The sequence below is a fragment of the Balaenoptera borealis genome, assembly GCF_965194805.1.
Source record: "Balaenoptera borealis genome assembly, chromosome: 9".
Taxonomy (NCBI): domain Eukaryota; kingdom Metazoa; phylum Chordata; class Mammalia; order Artiodactyla; family Balaenopteridae; genus Balaenoptera; species Balaenoptera borealis.
In genome coordinates, this window is record NC_138873.1 from 109,503,474 (window position 1) to 109,522,384 (window position 18,911).

General features: G+C 43.1%; 1 protein-coding gene across 2 annotated transcripts; it reads left to right on the forward strand.

Moving 5' to 3' along the window:
- The first annotated feature begins 509 nt into the window (after positions 1 to 509).
- Positions 510 to 18,526, forward strand: OGFRL1 (opioid growth factor receptor like 1). Of its 2 annotated transcripts, none has more exons than XM_082406332.1 (7): positions 510 to 905; positions 5,307 to 5,393; positions 5,547 to 5,628; positions 8,374 to 8,452; positions 8,542 to 8,608; positions 8,713 to 8,858; positions 13,442 to 18,526. In XM_082406332.1, exons 1-7 carry the CDS (start codon positions 657 to 659, stop codon positions 14,106 to 14,108), a joined length of 1,377 nt encoding a protein of 458 aa, XP_082262458.1. In that variant the 5' UTR covers positions 510 to 656; the 3' UTR covers positions 14,109 to 18,526. The 2 variants fall into 2 exon arrangements, with proteins under 2 accessions (XP_082262458.1, XP_082262459.1); XM_082406333.1 differs by having other exon boundaries at positions 5,550 to 5,628.
- Positions 18,527 to 18,911: the final 385 nt, after the last annotated feature.

The following is an 18,911-nucleotide window of genomic DNA, read 5'->3' on the forward strand; positions in this document are numbered from 1 at the left end:
CCCTGCTGTCCTTCCATTTACAGGACAGACCAAGGGGCCGAGGATTCTGAGTTTTTCCTCCGAGCACAGATGCGGAGTGGGTGTTAGTGAAACCGTCCCCGGATGCAGGTGAAAGTCTGATGGTTATTGCTGCTTTTGCTCCTCGGATGAGGTAGCAGACAGCTTTGACTTTGTGGTCCGCGGGGACTCCGGATGGCTGCCCAGATGCAGTCTCGGTAGCTCGGGGTTTCTATTGATGTGCTGCCCGATCACCACCAGTTTTGTCTTCTGCCGCGGCCAATCCGTCTTCCTCCCGGACCAGCCGGGAGAGGGGGCGGGATGTGGACGGGACTCGCCCGCAGACGGCGACGCCGCCTCGGACCCCGATCCGCCCCCCGGGCACGTCCGAGGCCGAGGGAGGCGGGCCTTCCGGGGGGCAGAGCTGCGGGCGCGGCGCGCGGGGCCAAGGAGGCGGGAGCGATGGGCGGGCTCGGGCGCGGGCGGCGGTCCCGGGGCCGCGGGCTCCTCCCCGCCCTGCGCCCGCCGCTCGCCGCGCGCAGGCGGAGCGGGCTGGGCGCCGAGGTGCCGCCCAGCGCCCTGGCCGCGGCCCTGCCCGGGCCCTAGCGCCGCCGCAGCCGGAGCCCGGAGCCCCGCGCCCGCCCGCGCCCGCCTCTCCGATGGGCAACCTGCTCGGCGGGGTCGGCGTGCGCGAGCCCACCACCGTGGAGGACTGCGACTCCACCTGGCAGACGGACTCGGAGCCCGAGCCCGAGGAACCGGGGCCGGGCGGCGGCGAGGGCCCGGGGCGGGAGCCCGCGCAGCCCCCGGAGCCCCCGGAGCCCCCGGAGCCCCCGGAGCGAGCCGGCGGCCGGCCCCGCGCCAGCCCCGCGCCCGACCGGGACGCCGAGGCGGCGGGCGCCGAGCAGGTACGCGGCCGCGGGGGCCTCGGGCCGGGATGGGGGGGACGCCGCCGGGAAGGGGGCGGCCCCGGGCGACCCCCGCGCGCGGGGCCTGGGCGGGGGCTGAGCGGGGCGGCTCGTCCTCCCCCCGCCGTCCCGCTGCCCCGGGACCCAGGTCTGCGAGCGGAGGTCGCCCGGGGCCGTCCGCTGCCGGCCTGGGGCCTGAGCGCGGGCACGACGAGGCGGTCCCTCCGGGCAGAACCCAACTTGGAGGGGTGTCTTCTCTGCCTCCGCAGACGGGTGATGGAAGGCGGGGTGGGAGGAACCTGCCTCCGAACAGAGGATTGTGAAAACCCGTCTAGTGCGTGTTATTGGTAACAAACAAACAAACAAACAAAAAACCCGGAATGAGGTGGGACTGCGATGGAGCAGCGAGTAGTCTCCCTACGGGGGGTGTCCCCATCCGACTTTAAAACATCAGGGTTCCTCTTCCAAGTCAGGCCTTCCAACCCAGGAGTTCAGGGCACGCTTCAAAAATCCTGTTTCACCCGGAAGACTTGTTGATCCAGCTGTGCTTAAGTCATTTGCCCACTACAATTCGGAGGAGAGGTTAGTGAGGAGATAAATATCCCTTTTAACCTCTGATGGCCTGAAAATAATCCAGAAAACTTCCAAAAGGAGGAGCTGCATGGCCAAGCCTCTGAAGAAGTGCGCCTGGCGGAGCTCTGACAGGCTGGTGGTCCCGGGTCGGGCCCTCCTTCCCATCAGCCATGGGGGGATGAGGGTGGGAAGTGGAGCCCCAAATCTGATGTAACCACGGTCTCTTGGCTCGAGGAGAGGAATCAGCGGTATATTTTATAGGAAGGCTGCCTTCTACATGTTGACGATCATCTCTTTTGGGGTCAGCAGGAAACAGTCTTAGTGCAGGCTCTATGCTATCCAGGTCAGTTCCATCAACTGCAGTTTCAGGGGTGGGGTACGGTGGGAGTTCCTGTTTTGAGTCCCCACTTTAGAGAAAACTGAGGCTTAGGAGAAGCTTGCCCAAGATCATCCAGGGAGAGGGAGGTGTAAACCCAAGTATGCCTGTCACCAGCATCAGAACTTCTGACCTGCTGGAGTCGTGAATGTAACTCTGCCCCTTGCTACTGGGTCATCTTGCCTTGCGAACTCAACCTCAGGGAAGTATGAGACACTGTATTCCAGTGTTTTTCTCTTCCACTTGTCTCCAAATTAAGAAACCTTCTGAAGACGTTTGGGATGTCAAAAAACACCCGCTCAGATTCAGTCCAACTAACCTGGTCCATCTATATAAGACAGTTTTATAATTAATGTTTCAATCAGTTAATTGCAACCCCAGTAAATGGTAAATGGCACCAACCCTTCCTTTTCCCCTTTAATGATTAATTTTTCTTCTCAGTATCACCATGTAACTTCTACTTTTTTTTTTTTTTAGAAACACAACGCTCAGATTTTATTTATTTATTTATTTATTTTTGGCTGTGTTGGGTCTTCGTTTCTGCGCGAGGGCTTTCTCTAGTTGCGGCGAGCGGGGGCCACTCTTCATCGCGGTGCGCGGGCCTCTCACTATCGCGGCCTCTCTTGTTGCGGAGCACAGGCTCCAGACGCGCAGGCTCAGTAGTTGTGGCTCACGGGCCCAGTTGCTCCGTGGCATGTGGGATCTTCCCAGAGCAGGGCTCGAACCCGTGTCCCCTGCATTGGCAGGCAGATTCTCAACCACTGCGCCACCAGGGAAGCCCACTTCTACTTTTTACTGCTGCTTTTGACTGTCCACCTCATCTGTTCCCTACTCCCCACAGTCATTTGCAGGAACTACTGGAGCTACCTTTAAAGTCTATCCCAGACTGACTACTTCTTACCAGCTCCATTGCTGTATTCCTAGTCCAAGTGAATAGTTGACAAACGACAGTGCCATTAACTGAGATGGGGAAGTCTAGGGAGAAAGCAGCATCCGAGGTTAAGTCAGGAATGCTCTTGGGTTTAATACCTAATGAGACATCCAAGTGGAGTTGGTGAGTAGTTAATTACACATGGAGCCTCAGTCCAGAACTGGAGTCATCAGCATGTAAGAGTGGAGGTATTTAAAGTCCTGGGAAGATAATGGGGTCATCAAGGAGCGTGAGAAATGTGGTCAAGCCCTGGGCACTCCTCCACTGAGAGCACGTGAGGAGGAGGAGCCAAAGATGAGGCTGACCAGGGGCGATCGATGAGATGGGAAGGAAACCAGGGCAGGTGTGGCATGTGACAGTCTTTCAGGAAGGAGAGGGGTCAGCTGACTCCATGCTGCTGGGAGGTTGCCTGAGTTGAGCACCAAGCGGGATGCTCAGTAAGATGGAAGTTTGTTAGGTGACATTCACAAGAGTCGTTTGGATGGAATGCGGAGTTTGAAAGCCCGGTTGGGGTGGTAAATGGGAGGAGAGGAGACAGACAGCGACTCTGGGCAGCTCTCCGGTGAGGCTTTACTGTAAAAGGGAGCAGAGCTGTGGATCTGTCATTGAGATGGGGTTTGGGTCAGTTCCAATTTGCTTATGTTTGTTTTAAGATGAGAGATACCACAGCATGTTTGCTGAAGGAAATGACCCAGAAGACAGGGACATTTTGGTGACACAGGAACTAGGAATAATATGTTAAGGAACAAAATCAGTGACTGAGCAGGTGAAAGTGGGTGGGATAGAGAGACCAAAGGAGCGGGAAGTGGGGGGGAGCAGGGACCCTGCCGGCAGGTTGGCACATTTAGAGGACGGAGGAAGTGGGCGTTCCCGTGATAATCCTGGGAAATAGGTAGGGTGTGAGTCATTCTCATTTCAAAGAGGATCAAACTAGGATTCAGTTAAAAGCCTCACAAAGCAGCAGCAGAGGGAAGACTCAGCCCAAGTATCCTGACTCCCAGTTTTGGGCCGTTGACATTACACCACGGTCTCTATAATGACCCATCACATTTGGTGGAGCTGAAACTGATTCACACCTAATTAGTTAGACTTGGAGCCCAGAGCCTGCGGTTCTCATTCTCCCGCTGCCGCTGGGCTCTGGGTGTCGGTGAAATTCTCCGAGCCAGGGTTACCTTGTTTCTAAGATGGAAGCACTCCTAACTGCCTGCCACATGTGTTATAAGAATCAAAGGAAATAATATATGTGCTTTGTACATGGAAAAGTGCTTTCTATACACATGTCGGATGATGAGTCATGGGGTTGTAGCTCAGGCTAAATAGATTCAGAAACCTGCTAGGCAGAGCTATTTTGACACGTGTGGCAAGGACCAGAACGTAAGCTTTGCCTTGCTTACGTAATATGACAGAGTAGCCCGTGTTAAAACACCAGCGAGTCTGGTAAGTATCTCTGTACTTGTAGTAACAGTGAGAATCACGCCACTTCAGAAACGTGTGAGGACTGCTTAGAGGATGCCAGTCTGTCAGCACAGATGGGGGCGGGGGCTGAGGAGAAAAGGGTAGGGGCAGAGCTCTTAATGAATATTCAGACCTAAACTTTGTCATCTGTTTCATCATTGTCACCAGTCTTGTTGCCCTTCTGTGTGACACTGGACCCAAAGCACGTTCCTGGACATTATAATAGTATTGACACATGGAGTTAGGGAATGCGAACTGATTATATTGACCTGTATCTTATATTTTCAAAATTATGTCATGGGGCTGGGAGTTTTGTTTAGAATTTAAATAGTGTGAGTAAACTACCACATGTAAGTTTCTACAATGTAATGTGAAGTTCATTCCAATTGAGAGCTTTTATTGCTTTGTGTGTATATATTTGAAATTTGCTAGCTTTTATCACATTGTATTATCACTGAATTAATGGAAGGTTATTCATACCTTTGTGTACCTGTTATGGTGCTGTAAAGGGTGGAATTTAGAAAGCTATTTAGTTTGTGTTAAAAGCCCCCTTTCCTTGCATTAATATTACTTGACTTCCAAGTACAGCTAAACATTGCAAAACTAATGACAGTTTTCTTTGAGGAATTGATTTATTATCTTAACACTTCTTTTTAGTGTTATGTAAAGTATTCTAAAATAAGTTTGGTCAAAGAATCACTTGTGTAACCTCTGGTAAAATATAGGTCTTGAATTCATTTTAAGAATTCTAAGGTTTTAAGGTTTCTAATGGATACCAATCCATAACATTTGGCCTCTATAGGCTTTTGGTGAATAATAAAGTTTTTTATTTAGTGAAACACCTTAGGACAAATGTTATTGGCTTCAACTCAGGAAACGAGAATGCCAACAAGTGTTGCTAGTAAGCATTATTAATAGGACATTTATAATATCTTCATTTATCTGGACATCTTGACACTTCTCAGGCTTTCTTTATGGATGGTCATTATTTTAAGTTTGTTCTGGAAACTTCTTGGTGAAATTATCTTGCTTCAACATGTAAATGGAATTTCATTTTTTATTTTAGGGGGCTGATTCCACTGAAGTATCTGCCAAACCAAAGAGAAGTTTTTATGCTGCGAGGGATTTGTACAAATACCGACACCAGTACCCAGTAAGACTATAGATATTTTTTTTTTCTAAAATGTAAAATATTTCCCTTCTGTCTTTGTTACTTTGTGGTGCCAGTGAGCAAATGTGCAAGGAAGGTCCTTGTGCCTTTTTTTATATGTCCATATGCTGGAGATTGATTTATTTTTTCCTTTAGCAGAACTTCAAAGATATCCGATATCAAAATGACTTGAGCAATCTTCGTTTTTATAAGAATAAAATTCCATTTAAGCCTGATGGTGAGTAATCTGCTACCTTGGTAAAAAGCAAGCTTTAAATAGTAGTACCGCTTGTCATTCTTTGTTCATTCCATGGTCAGTGCATTCATTGTTCATTGACTGGCTTGACTCTGCCCTGCCGTCCACTGTGTCCCCAGAGTCCTAGACCCTTGAGCTGTAAGCATCTGCTCAGCGGATTCTGAGGGAGTAACTTGAGGATTAGCAATCCTTCCCACCACCTGTTTACAGTGGCAACTACTATCTGAAAGGTAGTGGGGGCCATTTTTGTGAGAGGAAAAGAGGAGATTTTGAGAACCATAGAATATTAGTTTATTAAGGAACCATAGGGGAGATCAAATTCAGTTTCCTCATTTTAAAGATGAAGTTGCTGGGTCTTGATGACCGACTTGATCACAGACTTGATCATAGACTTGGATCTGGGCTCCAGAGTTCAGTGTTCTTTTCAGTGTGCCAAAACCCGGAAAATCTTTGGAACATAATTGAAAGGTGGTTTTTCTGTTAGAATAATCTTTCCCGTCGACTTTCAGATTCAAGGTCAGGGAACTAGAGCAGCCCCAGTTCAGCGTTCCAACATCCCAGGGAGGGAACTGCAGACACTGTAGATCTCCACGCAACTCTGTCAGATATACTGGCCCTCCTCCACACGCTACAGTTGCCCTCCCAGGATCTTTCCTAAACCTTTAGTGAGAGGGTGCAGTCTCCGTGGTGATATGCACGATTCACCCAGGCACCAGGCCGTGGTTCGTGGTGGGCGTCCTCATTTTATCCAGGTCAAACCAGAAAGCTGGCTTCTCCCCGTCTGTAGAGCCCTTATCTCTGTGAGGTGACCAGATGGCCCTGGCTGCTGCCCTTTACTCTCAGTGGAAACCCAGCCAAATCCCCAGCAGTGTGAGTCAGGGAGCGAGGGTCATGGATTGCAAAGCTCTCCGAGTGGCAGGACCTTGCATTCTTTGATGGACTAACTGGCTGAAGAATATCTAAGGAATTCCCTATATTTGTGCAGTGGCAGACGCGCCAGTTGGAAATTAGGATGTAAGAACTTTGCTGCAATGGCCAGATCCCCTTATCTTTAGTTGATTTCTGGTGTCCCAGAAGTCTGCCCTGTTTTGGAAGGAGCCCTCTAGATAAAAATGCCCTGTTGTATTGACTAACGGTAGAAAGGTACTGCTTTATTTACTAATTGAAATAGTATTAATTAAATTAGTTAGCTTTTTAGGGCCTGGAGTAAGAAAACCTTTTGAAGAAATGCAATGATAGATAGCTAATTTGACTCTGATGTGAATTTAAAAAAATTTTCCCAAAGGAATGCCTTCACAATATTAAAAACATTGAACGTAGAGATAATGACAGTATTTAACTCACTTATTTTTATGTTTCTAACAGTGAATTTATTTTTGAGGTGGTAATTTAGAGCAATAACTTAAAGCAATGCATTAATTTTTTGTAATCTTTATCACAAAAGTTATTTGGAAATCTTATAAGACTGGTGGAGGTCAGAAGTTTTAGCTAAGGTCACGAAAAATGTTATTCTAGTTTATTATATAAATTACATCAACTCTCACTTTCCTTCCCAGTATGTGTGAACACACACACACACACACACACACACACACACACACACACCCCACGCTTGCCAGTAAGCACAAGCCTGCAACGATGTATGTTACTTATTAAGTAGGAGGAGGGGTAGATAGAAGGGGAAACAAATGGGAAATTATGGAAGTAAATGGCTTCAACATGCTGATGATTAAAAAACAGGCTTTTACCAAAAACCGTGAGTGTGGACCTCTAGTACAAACTGGTGATCTCTGGAGGAAACGAGAACGAGATGAGTTATGTTTAGAAAGATATTAGGTTGTAGTGTCTTTTCCTATAAAATTGACTAAATGGCCGCACAGTCAGTTGTGACTAGACAGATGTGGGAAGCAGGGGATTTTGCTGTGATAAGTTCTTATAGGAGAAGAACTGGATGTGGTGAAGAAGAGGGCTTACATTTCAGAACCAGAAAGACCTGTGTTCTACTCCTGGTTTTGTTAGTGTGTGACTGAGCAAATCACACCACGTCCTCAGTAGTAAAGCGGGGCTGGTGAGGCTGGTTTGAGACAGTGCTGGGTGGATTCAGCGGGCTAGCTACACCCTGTGTAATCCCGGCCCCCGCCGCTAGGAGGCGCTCACCACCATTTCCTTTCCCTTTTCTCTCCTCCCTTTCCTTCTTTTCCCTGCTTCTCTCCTTTCCCTTCTTCCCATCTTTGTCTCCTTTCTTTCTTTTTGCCTGGAATACATTTCATTTTTATTTGATCTAGTATTTCAAGAACTCTATGGCCCTCCAGGGCAGGGGTTGGCCAACTTTCTCTGTACAGAGCCAGAGAGTAAATATCCTCAGCTTTGCGGGCCATGCAATCTCTGTTGCAACTACTCAACTCCCCTGTTATGATAGAAAATACGTGAATGGATGTGCCTGGCTGTGTTCCAATAAAGCTTTATTTATAAAACAGATGGCAGGCCATAGGTTGCCAGCCTCTGCTTTAGAGTAACTGTCTGATAGCGCTTTCTCCGATCTGAGGTGCCATAAATTTTTTTTAGAATTAGGCTTATTACGTAACAGAGTATATGGCACAGGGTATTCATCTTACAAAAGCATTGTTGTCGTGTGCTGTTGTTAAGTTTTAACATAAGGCTTAAGCGATTCAGTCTTAAAATGCCTCCAACAATGTCTGGTTCGTGTTCTAAATCTTTACTCTTTAGGTGTTTACATTGAAGAAGTCCTCAGTAAGTGGAAAGGAGATTACGAGAAGCTGGAATACAGCCACACCTACATCCAATGGTCAGTCGTGTGCTCTCTCTCGCACCTGTTTCATCATGTGTGTCTCCCAGGCAACATTAATATAAAAATATTATTTTTCTAAAACATAGGCTTTTCCCCCTGAGAGAACAAGGCTTGAACTTTTATGCTAAAGAACTAACTACGTATGAAATTGAGGTAAGGCACGCTCATTTCATTTGGTGTGAATTAGCCAAATAATATTGCCATTTGATGGCCCTGGTAAGTCCGAGTCACCCAGCTGACTTTTCTTTTTTCATTAGGAATTCAAGAAAACAAAAGAAGCAATTAGAAGATTCCTCTTGGCTTATAAAATGATGTTGGAATTTTTTGGAATAAAACTGATAGATAAAACTGGAAATGTTGCTCGGGCTGTTAACTGGCAGGAAAGGTTTCAGCACCTGAACGAGTAAGTGAAGCCCCGCAGAGCGACCCGGGCTGGCGTGGTGTTTTTCCCGGGTTGGAATTCTCTCTGTGGCTCATAGAACTGAGCAACAGATGGACTCGGGAATTTGAATTCAAAAGCTCATCTGAAATGCATTTTATTCCTGGTCTATATTCTAAAGCAAAACAAAGCAGCAGCCAAAAAGGAATGACATTCCAGGTAGAAACGCGGCTGCTTGGCTTCAGAGCTGTTTCTTCCTGCAGCATCTCCGCTGCCCCCAGCCAAGTGTGGCCTCGCTCCCTCTTTACACCACGTTGCTCGGCCTCTACGGTTGTTGTTTGTGACACTTGTCCAGACCCCTCCCCGAGGCTGTGAGATTCTGGTAGCTCAGTATGCACCTCAGGCACAGTGCCTGCTTAGATTAAATCCATGAATTAAGCCTATGACATATAAAAGTCATTTCATAAGACTCACAGGTACGCGTACATTTTACTAAGAAAGAGGGAAAATTAGAATCTTCGCCATTTAGGTCAAAACCAGAAGCCCAGGGACTTCCCTGGTGGTCCAGTGGCTAAGACTCTGCACTCCCAATTCCGGGGGACTGGGTTCGATCCCTGGTCAGGGAACTAGATCCCACATGCCGCAACTAAGAGTTCGCGTGCCGCAACTAAAGATCCCACGTGCCGCAACTAAGACCCGGTGCAGCCAAATAAATAAATAAATATTAAAAAAAACAAAAAAAACAAAAAAAAAACCGCAGAAGCCCATTTTTGGTTAATAAAGCCAAACACCTGGAAGAAAGTTTTACCAGTTTATTTGGAATTGATTTGCTATATTCTTTTGCTTGGATATTTATAACTTTCATTAACACTTATGCCCAAAGTTTCTTTTTTTTATTATTATTATTTTCTTTGCATGCAAACTGGCTTTTTCTTCTTTTTTAATTTTTTATTTATTTATTTATTTATTTATTTATTTTTGGCTGAGTTGGGTCTTCGTTGCTGCACGCGGGCTTTCTCTAGCTGCGGCGAGCAGGGGCTACTCTTCGTTGCGGTGTGTGGGCTTCTCATTGCGGTGGCTTCTCTTGTTGCGGAGCGGGCTCAGTAGTTGTGGCTCACGGGCTCTAGAGCGCAGGCTCAGGAGGTGTGGCACACGGGGTTAGTTGCTCCGCGTCATGTGGGATCTTCCTGGACCAGGGCTCGAACCTGTGTCTCCTGCATTGGCAGGCGGATTCTTAACCACTGCGCCACCAAGGAAGCCCTTTTTCTTTTTAATTATAGGGTGACTTATGAGCACTGGACTATAAAACCAACTTTAAACATTTTTAGCACATGGTAATTTGCTGAACTGGGCAAGTACTAAGAGAAAAACAAAATTAAAACTAACCTAAGAAATTTTTCTTTGCCCCAAACAGAATTTTTTGCATTGATTAACTAAATTTTTTGTGTTTTCCTAGAACTTTTATCTTGCTTGGGTAAAATGAGTATGAGTACAATATTAATGTTTAAGCCTTCCATTTACTTTATTAGTTATAATCAACGCTGTTAAAATGGTAGCTTGCACTAAAACACGCAGGATATGGGCATAAAGCTTTATGATCTTGACTAGAAGACCCATTAACTCATAACTCAAGTTCACTTTGATTTCTGTAGAGCACTTATAGCAGAAGTATATACGCCTCTGCCTAAGCAATGCAGGTAGCTATCTCTGGACAGAGTTTCTAAGCAGTTATGTGAGACTGTCACAGAAAGCTGTGTGCAAGTAGCCTGTTGACATGAAGGACGGCAGAAGGCAGCCTTTGAAGAGGATCTGGTAGCATCTCATCTTCCGTGTACCCACGACTATCGTTTTAGAGAATCTCCACCTGGTTTTGTTTTGGTCGGAATAGCAATCATACTTAGTAACTGTTTGTTGAATGAATAATGATGAACAAAACAGGTTTGTCTGCCTAAATCCTCCTTGGGGTTTTATTGTCAGATCCTCAAATTAGTAGCTGGAAACCGCCCTTCTGAAGGCTTTCGTTGAATGATCTCCTAGCTTGGGATGGGGAGGGGAACCTGACCCTTACCGCCCCATCCTGCTCCCTTTCTTTCCACCATCATTTTTCCTTTCCGTGGGTATTGCTTACAGCTTTTATTTGTGTTTTAATCTGTATGACATCTTGAGTTTTTCACAGTAAGCAGGGAACTCAATACATTTATAGTAGCCCAGCGGATAAAAAATATTGAATGAAAATCAAGTGAAATAAAGTTTAGTGAACAAGTGACCATGACTAAAAGAGGTAAAACATTTTCAAACACGAGAGTGCAGATATATAGACCAACCACTAAGACGGATTTCCAATTTTATTTGTAATCACCTTGGATTACAGAGCTGTATTTTAGACCCTGGAATCCCCTCTCACTTTTACTTTCTGTCTCCCGGTTCTTGGCTTTTGTGTGTCCTTTCCTCGCTAACCTACTCTTCCTGACAGCTTCAGCCCTTCTTACTACCCTTACCGCTGTCTGGAAGCCCAGCTTCTCTCTTTTATCTGCTACGCGACCCCAAAGTCTACTCACAACTCTAGGAGAGTGGGGGGTTTTTTTGTATTTCTTTGTGACATTTATTTCAAATCATACTGAAACACCCGATTTCTTTCTTGTATGATTTTGTTCTATAATCCTGATCTTCATTCTCTTTAACCCAAGTGTTTGTCCTTTTCTACTGTTATGTAAACTTTTTAATAGGAGAACGTGTTGATACAGATAAGTGTGCACAGAAATTTTATCTTGGTCATTCATCCTGGACTGCATATGTGAAATTGAGCTGCTTGCAAATATAGTAAATTTTGTTGTGTCATATAACTCTTCTTTGGGATTTTTAAAGGAAAACATTCTTCCGCTTTTCCATATCTCTCTTTCTCATAGACCTATGAAGCAGATGTTGGGATTTTACCACCAAGTTTTTAGAGTATGCAAACTCTACATTGGATCAGTCTTGCTGATAAAGACATTGTCTTAACTTCACTCAAATTTGTATTGTCTCAAAAGACTGGTACTTCCTAACTATTAACAAATACAGATTCATAAAACTGAAATGTATCTGTGCTATGTTGTACCCTTTGGCCTTCAAAGAGTTGAATAGTAAGAGAACACTATTTTGGTAAGCATCCAGAAGGTTGGAGATAATGAAAACTGCTGGACTTGTCATTTCCAGTGTCTGGTGAGCCCACATCATTAACGGTTTAGTTTTGTCCAAACTAACTCTCCTTTTAAAATATAAGGTTATGGAACGACACCCTTCCATCCCTCAAATAATTCAGTATCCTTCTCCATGCTTCCCAAATAAGTCGCTAGTTATTCCTAAGTGAATACCAAGCACTTGTGGAAACCAAGGCAGGTGTATGCGATGCTTGTCTAAAGTTCAGTGTCTGAGGTATAGACAGGTTTGGGGAAGTGAGGAATAAGTGGTGCAATATTGGGTGAGTAACTAACCTGGGCTGTTGATGACACACGTGATTAATACATGGACCTGAAGGTTCCCTTAGGATGCAGCCAGGTATTTGTAATAAAGCAACTCTTGGGCTAAGTGAGGTGGGGGGGCAAGATTATGAATTGTGACAAAATAGGTTTGGAAAGCTTTCATCTGCTAATGGCTTTAGTTTTGGGACAAAAAAAGAAAGATGTTAGTGCAATCTGGGGAAAGAGGAGTCTTTGCAGTCAATGCCATTAGAAGCAAAATTTTAAATTCTGTGATAGGGAAAGAGGAGGCGAGAGAGAGACCACAGATGGAAGAGAATGAGGTGATTAAGTTGGGATAAGTACACATATGGTAGTCCTTAGTACCAAATCTGAATAATACCAATACCGATAATTATATTGATGTTAAATAGTATCTGATATTTATTGAGTTCCACATGCTCTGCATATATGTCAGCTAATTCAATGCTTACAAGTGCAGTGAGGTGTGGGCCCTTTTCCCCACGTTACAGATGAGGGTACTTGAGCCTTAGAGGTGCCATGATTTCACATAGCTGTTGATGGCACAGCTAGGGTGTGAATTCAGTTCTGACTCCAAAGCCTACACTCTTTGCTCTGCTAAATAAGTTAGTTTTGCCTCCTTTGTCAGAATTGTTCTAGCAAGGTAGAATGGTTTCTGCTGCTTTCCTTCTGAGTTGGTTGATATGGCGGGTTCTGCTGGCCCTCTGACCCTGTAAGTCGTACATTCGGCTGGTAACCAATGCTCAGCGCTGTTTACCTGTGACAGGTACGATACATTTGTGTAGTAGATAGTCATCCTCAGTGTATTTAACAAACAAACAGCAATTCGACATACGTGGGAATGCATTTAAAATCTAAATGTTTTTCAAGTACGAAGAACTAAAGGAAAAAGGAGAATTTATTTTATGCGTTGGAGTTTTACATAGATTGGCATTACACTGAGGTACAGGGGTTTCACATCTTCTGTTTTACTCTTCTTAGCGGTGTCTACTACGACTTTTAGCAAAGTCATTACAAGGCATGTTTTCACAGCTTACGCTTCCATCAAAAGTAGTTTCCCAGTGGTTTTTATTCCCCCGTTTTCCGCCACCTAATTTTCCTCCTTCGTTGTATTCAATCCTCTTCCAGGTCTCAGCACAACTATTTAAGGATCACTCGTATTCTGAAAAGCCTCGGCGAGCTTGGATATGAAAGTTTTAAATCTCCTCTTGTAAAATTTATTCTTCATGAGGCTCTTGTGGAAAATACCATCCCCAATATTAAACAGAGCGCACTGGAGTATTTCGTGTACACAATTAGAGACAGAAGGGAAAGGAGAAGACTCCTGCGGTTCGCCCAGAAACATTACACGCCCTCGGAGAATTTTATCTGGGGACCACCCAGGAGGGAACAGCCTGAGGGCAGCAGAGCCCCAAAGACCCCCGCCCCGCCCACCTCGGGGCATCCCAGCCAGATGTCTATGCACAAAAAACCCAAGGACTCCAAAAATCCCTCTGCAGCTGTGCGTGTAAATAGCAAAGCTGCTGAAGACAAAAAAGTGGCACCTAGGGAGCTGGGGGAAGAGACAGACTGGCCCAGCTCAGAGGCCGGCAGTGAGGCTGCCAGGCCAGGAGACCCAGAGAGAGAGGGTGATGCCGAAAATTCCAGTCCTCAACCAGAAGAGACAATTGCTCATGCCCTGGAGAAAAAGGAGGGTGTGTCTCCCTCTGAAAAAGATGAAGAGGGGGAAAACCATAACAGAGACTGTGAAAGTCCTGGAGAGACAGGTTCCCACGATGACGCACTATTACAGTGAATTATCAGGAAGCCCACAAACCCGTGAGGCCACGTTTCGGAGGGTAGCCGGCTGTTGGCGATCTCTGTTGTAAGCAGTTAGTTGTCACTTGGTTTTGATTTTGGATGACAATGAATTTAATATTTAACCAGAAGTCTGAAGACAGGACCCAATTAATGAATGTATTCTGTGACACTTTGGGGATGTGAGTTTTCGAATCCTGTACACGACAATTACTTTTAAATTATTTTCAATGTATCTGGAAACAATCATGTAGTCTTCGATATAGCAAATAAATTCTTTGGAGAGACTCCACTCTACATGAAGAAAATCAAGAGGATAATTTCGTTAGGTTGCCACCCCTTTGCCCGATTTATGGATTCCTTTTTTTTTTAAGCTGTGAGAAAGAACTTGGTCTTCTCAGATGTATTCAGAAGAAATTGGGAGTTTTTTCATTACAGCACCTCAGCATGCTTATTTTTAGTTTCTGGTAAGTGGGATGGATGTTCTTGTGGAGATATACTGGCCCCTCCCCGTTTGTCGGTCCTGCTGTTTTTCCTCTTCCCCTCTCCATTCTCTCCCTCACTGGCCACCTGTGTCGGCTGGCACGTGCATTTCTAGTGTACATTCGGATGATCTACTACAGTGACATTTATGTGGCATAGAGGGGACTGTCGGCTGTATTATTTCAAGAATTTGCGTTGTTTAAAATAATAAAAATGGTTTTCTGTGTTAAGTGCTTAAAAACAAATTCTGATGCAAAAGTCCAAGAAGAGAATTTTGCCTTCTATGGCTGTTCTGTACAAATTTGGTGCTTGTTTCTGCATGCAAATGACTAAAGAATTAAAAAATAAGAAAGGAAATTATTCGTTTTCAAAAGGCATGCATCTGGCACTGGCAACAAGGCAGTGGTCCCTAAAACCATGAATATCTCAGTGTTATGCAGACTATGACATTAATATGGCTTAGTCCACAGTATATCTTTAGAAAAAATACAATCTGCTGCATCTCTAAGTTGTCAAAGCTCGAAATTGAGAACAGACTGGACATCCCATATATTCAGTTTTAGTAGGCACTGAGTGTGTTAATATTGGGTAAGAGCAAATAACTTTCTTGCTTATACTATTATTACTAATTATTACACATTCGAAAACAATCAAACACTGTGGTGAGAACTTCAGAGCATACGTACAAATATAGTGAAAGCAATTCACAGAAAAAAATTTTTTTCACTTCATTTCATTTAGAAAGGAATTGGCTTTTGTGTGTTTCTTAGGCTCTTAAGGGAAGTTCTGTTCACTTTAACCCTCAGAGAATTTTTACTGTGTCCTATTTTTAAATCACATTATGTCATCTTCTGTTACCTTTATAGATCAGAGGATTTTTAGCAGAGGGTTTCTAAAAAATAAACACACAAGTAGTATGCTTTAGAAGGGTTTCATTGCCTTGAAGTTTACGTGAAACATCACTGTTGCTCAAATCTGACTTATTTTATATGAATGTGAGTAACGCTCGTGTTATATATTGTATTCCAATAAATATAGAATATTTTCTCACTATCATTTCTCATAATATGACAGTTTTTGCTTTCTACTGTTTTGTGAGGTGAGCATTAGGATTTGGGGAAACAATTCTGCTTTTGCATTTCAATTTCTTTTTTTTTTACATGGACCCTCTAATGGCCCCATCGAGCTCAATAAACAGTTTTACAGCTTAGGGCATGAGAGTAGGTTGTCACATTGGGCTGAATTGTAGGAATATGATTCATTTGAAATACCTTACCCATTTTGCATACATGATAAAGTGTTCACACCACTTTCTAAGTGCATAATGTTAAAATTTTGTGACCAGATATTAAAATATTAAGTGGACAGATACTAAAATAAATGGATATCATCTGAATCACTTAGAAACTAGTAGTATATCAGAACCCTTAGAAGTAAAAATGTTTCATTCAATAATTTAACTTTTAGCATATTCCTAATTAAGGATTTGATTAGATTGTACTGTTTAATTTGAGAATATTTAGTCTCAAGGGAAAACTGCCTGGCTTCCACTTAAAACAGTGGCCTTTTTCTACCATGTTGTTTTGAAATGCATACTCACGTGAAACAGTATGATTCCTACATTTAATCTGTAAATCACTTATGAGAGAATTCTTCAGTGGAAACAAGTGAGAGGATGGCATTCCTTTTGCAGATAAAAATTATGAACGTCTAGAGTTTTTTTCTGTTAAGAATACTCTGTACATTCAATAGTTTTAAAATAAGATCTGTAGGTGTGTCTTTAGGTGTGTGTGTTACGACATGAAACAACCCTCTGGGTTTGACTGTGATGTCTTGTATTTTTAAAAACTACCATGTTCTTGCAGAAACTTACTAAGAAGCTGTTATAAAAATGCAGTGGAGCATGGCCAAATAACTAGAAACTTTATTGAATTTTTGTGAATATATAGACTTTATCGTTGTACCATGACTGTGAGGATATTGATAAATGACTGTATTGGCTATTGATAAAATACTAATTTGCATTTCACGCAAATAGATGTTATACCGCTTGGTTAGTCTAATATATTTCTAATATTTTGTGCTTTCATATCCCAAAGAAGACGATATATGTGAAAATATTTTGAAATACTGTAAAGTGATATATAATGACAAGATATATTTCTGTAGAGAAAATGTTTATAACCTTAAGAGTATTGTACCATTATACATTCTCATGCTCAATCTCATAAGAAGCTGAAAAGAATCATGACAGAACTGAAAATATGTCTGCTTTCTCTAAGTCAGGTCCAGTTCTCAGTTCAAAAATTATTTGGTATAGTTTTATTTTGGATTTTAGTTTTGAGAAACAACATTTTTCAGTTTCAAGGAGAAAACAAAACTTATGACTCTGGAGTTACCAGAGAAGTTCTAAGATTTTTTGCTAAGTATTAAAAATATAAAGATTATGTTTAAAAATTACCAACATTGTTTCTAGTTTTTACACTTTAACCTGACAGAAGGAATGCTCTGGTGAAAAAGGAAAAATATTGTAGTACAGTATTACGTTTGAGTTACTCTCTAAAAAATCATTTTAGAAAGTAAACTTCCTTATCAAGTTGTCAAAAATTGGTTGAACTGATGGAGAGAGAATATTTGTTTAATTGTTTAAAGTTAAATTTCCCAAGTTTATAGTAGAGTTATGGTTGAGTGTATAATCTACTGAGTAACTAAATCAGGCCAGTTTTTTTGTCTTTCTATAATTGAGGCTCTTCTAAAAGCTTTATTTTCTAACCTGAGAAAAGAAGGGCGTTCTTGATCTTGCTTGATTGTAATTGCATTTGTGGGTCTCTCAAATTTATTTGGGGTGAGTGGGGACTCTTTGTTATAGGAGTAGTTTTGAAGATTTCGATTTTGTTTCCCACTTAAAAAGTTCCCATTTTTTTTTCCTTTGGGGAATATCCATTAAGTGTAAGGTAGGCTGAAGTTAGACAAGCAAGAATCATTTCAAATGTAGGTGCAGTTGTAGAAAATGATGGCCTGGGTCAGTAGGATCTGGAAAATTAGGGGTGTACAAAGGGTTGACTTCTTTCAATTTAGAATTCTTTAGTGTTTATTCCATGAGCAGATTTGTGAGTAATCTCTAGCGTAACAGTGAGTACACCCTGCCTTTTTGCCTGTTCCAGCCCACCCAGCAGACTGTGCTTGGAGACAGACCATGTTTTAGAAACTCCTTATTACTGAAGTTAATAATATAATAATATAGTTATAAATATGAATGCCTGGAGGTGTCCAGATGTGCCTTAACTAATGTGAATGCTTTTCATTCAGAAGTTTAAATTTTTACTCCATTATAAAATCTTGCCATAAGAAACATTCCAAACTGTGAAGATCAGTTAATTTAATGAAAGTTACTTTCGTGCTTTTTCATTTTGGAGACATTTCCATTTGTATCAATAGCATCAGTTCAAAAGGAAGTGTACTAGCCACAATGTTCAAAAATGTGTTACATTTGAGGGAAGAAGTAAGCAAGATCTTACAGCAGAAAGATTAACTTCATTGTTACATTTATTTATGTTTCTGCCTAATTTTGCTACATCCTGTAATTTTCATTGTAAACATCTCTCAGTTACTACAGGTAATATTAATCTGTGTTTTACTTTTGCTTTTAGATACAGAGGGATGTAGAGAATGGAATTCTATTAGAGAAATGATTTAAAAGTTTAATTCCAGTAGATAGTTGGAGGAATCTGAAATTAATTTGGACTCTTATGCTATAGTTTTATTAGAAACATGTACTGTTCTTGCTTTTTCCCTAGATTAGAGAGAATGTCTTTTGTCATCTTCTGCTTTTTCCCTCATCTGTTGAGAAGTTTATTGTTTTAGTTACTTGTGGGAAATAACTTCTTAATATGTTTGTTTCCTTGAATTAAAGTGTTCATGTGGAGGATACAATTGACTGCTTCGTTTTATGGCCCAAACTCTGCCGGGAGGTTGAGTTCAGAGATGGGGAGGCGGCTGAGAACCAGAGCAGGCGTCTTGGTGAAGGGGCACGTACACTGGGCTGCATCCTCTCCAGTGGAGGAGGGGTCTCCGGAGCCTCCCCTGGTTGACGAGGGTGTCGGGCCCCGTGATCGCTGTCTTCTGAGGAAGGTGGGCCACCTTGGACTTCATGCACAATTTCACTGGGTATCAATTTTCATAAAATACCTGTTATAATTCATTCGTCACCATTTTGTGGTTGTTTAGGAAATTGTGAGCAGTTGGGCACCTGCTATGTAAATTACAGCTGAATCTTTCTATCTCGGGAAACATTGAAATACCAGTACTGCCTACCCCC

What these genes read in the sequence shown, in the direction of transcription:
- OGFRL1 (XM_082406332.1), top strand. Translation starts at nt 657, where the DNA reads ATGGGCAACCTGCTCGGCGGGGTCGGCGTGCGCGAGCCCACCACCGTG. An exon ending in AATACCGACACCAGTACCCA is followed by an intron (nt 5,394 to 5,546) that starts GTAAGACTATAG and finishes TTTTTCCTTTAG; the next exon opens with CAGAACTTCAAAGATATCCG. An exon ending in AGGTTTCAGCACCTGAACGA is followed by an intron (nt 8,859 to 13,441) that starts GTAAGTGAAGCC and finishes ATCCTCTTCCAG; the next exon opens with GTCTCAGCACAACTATTTAA.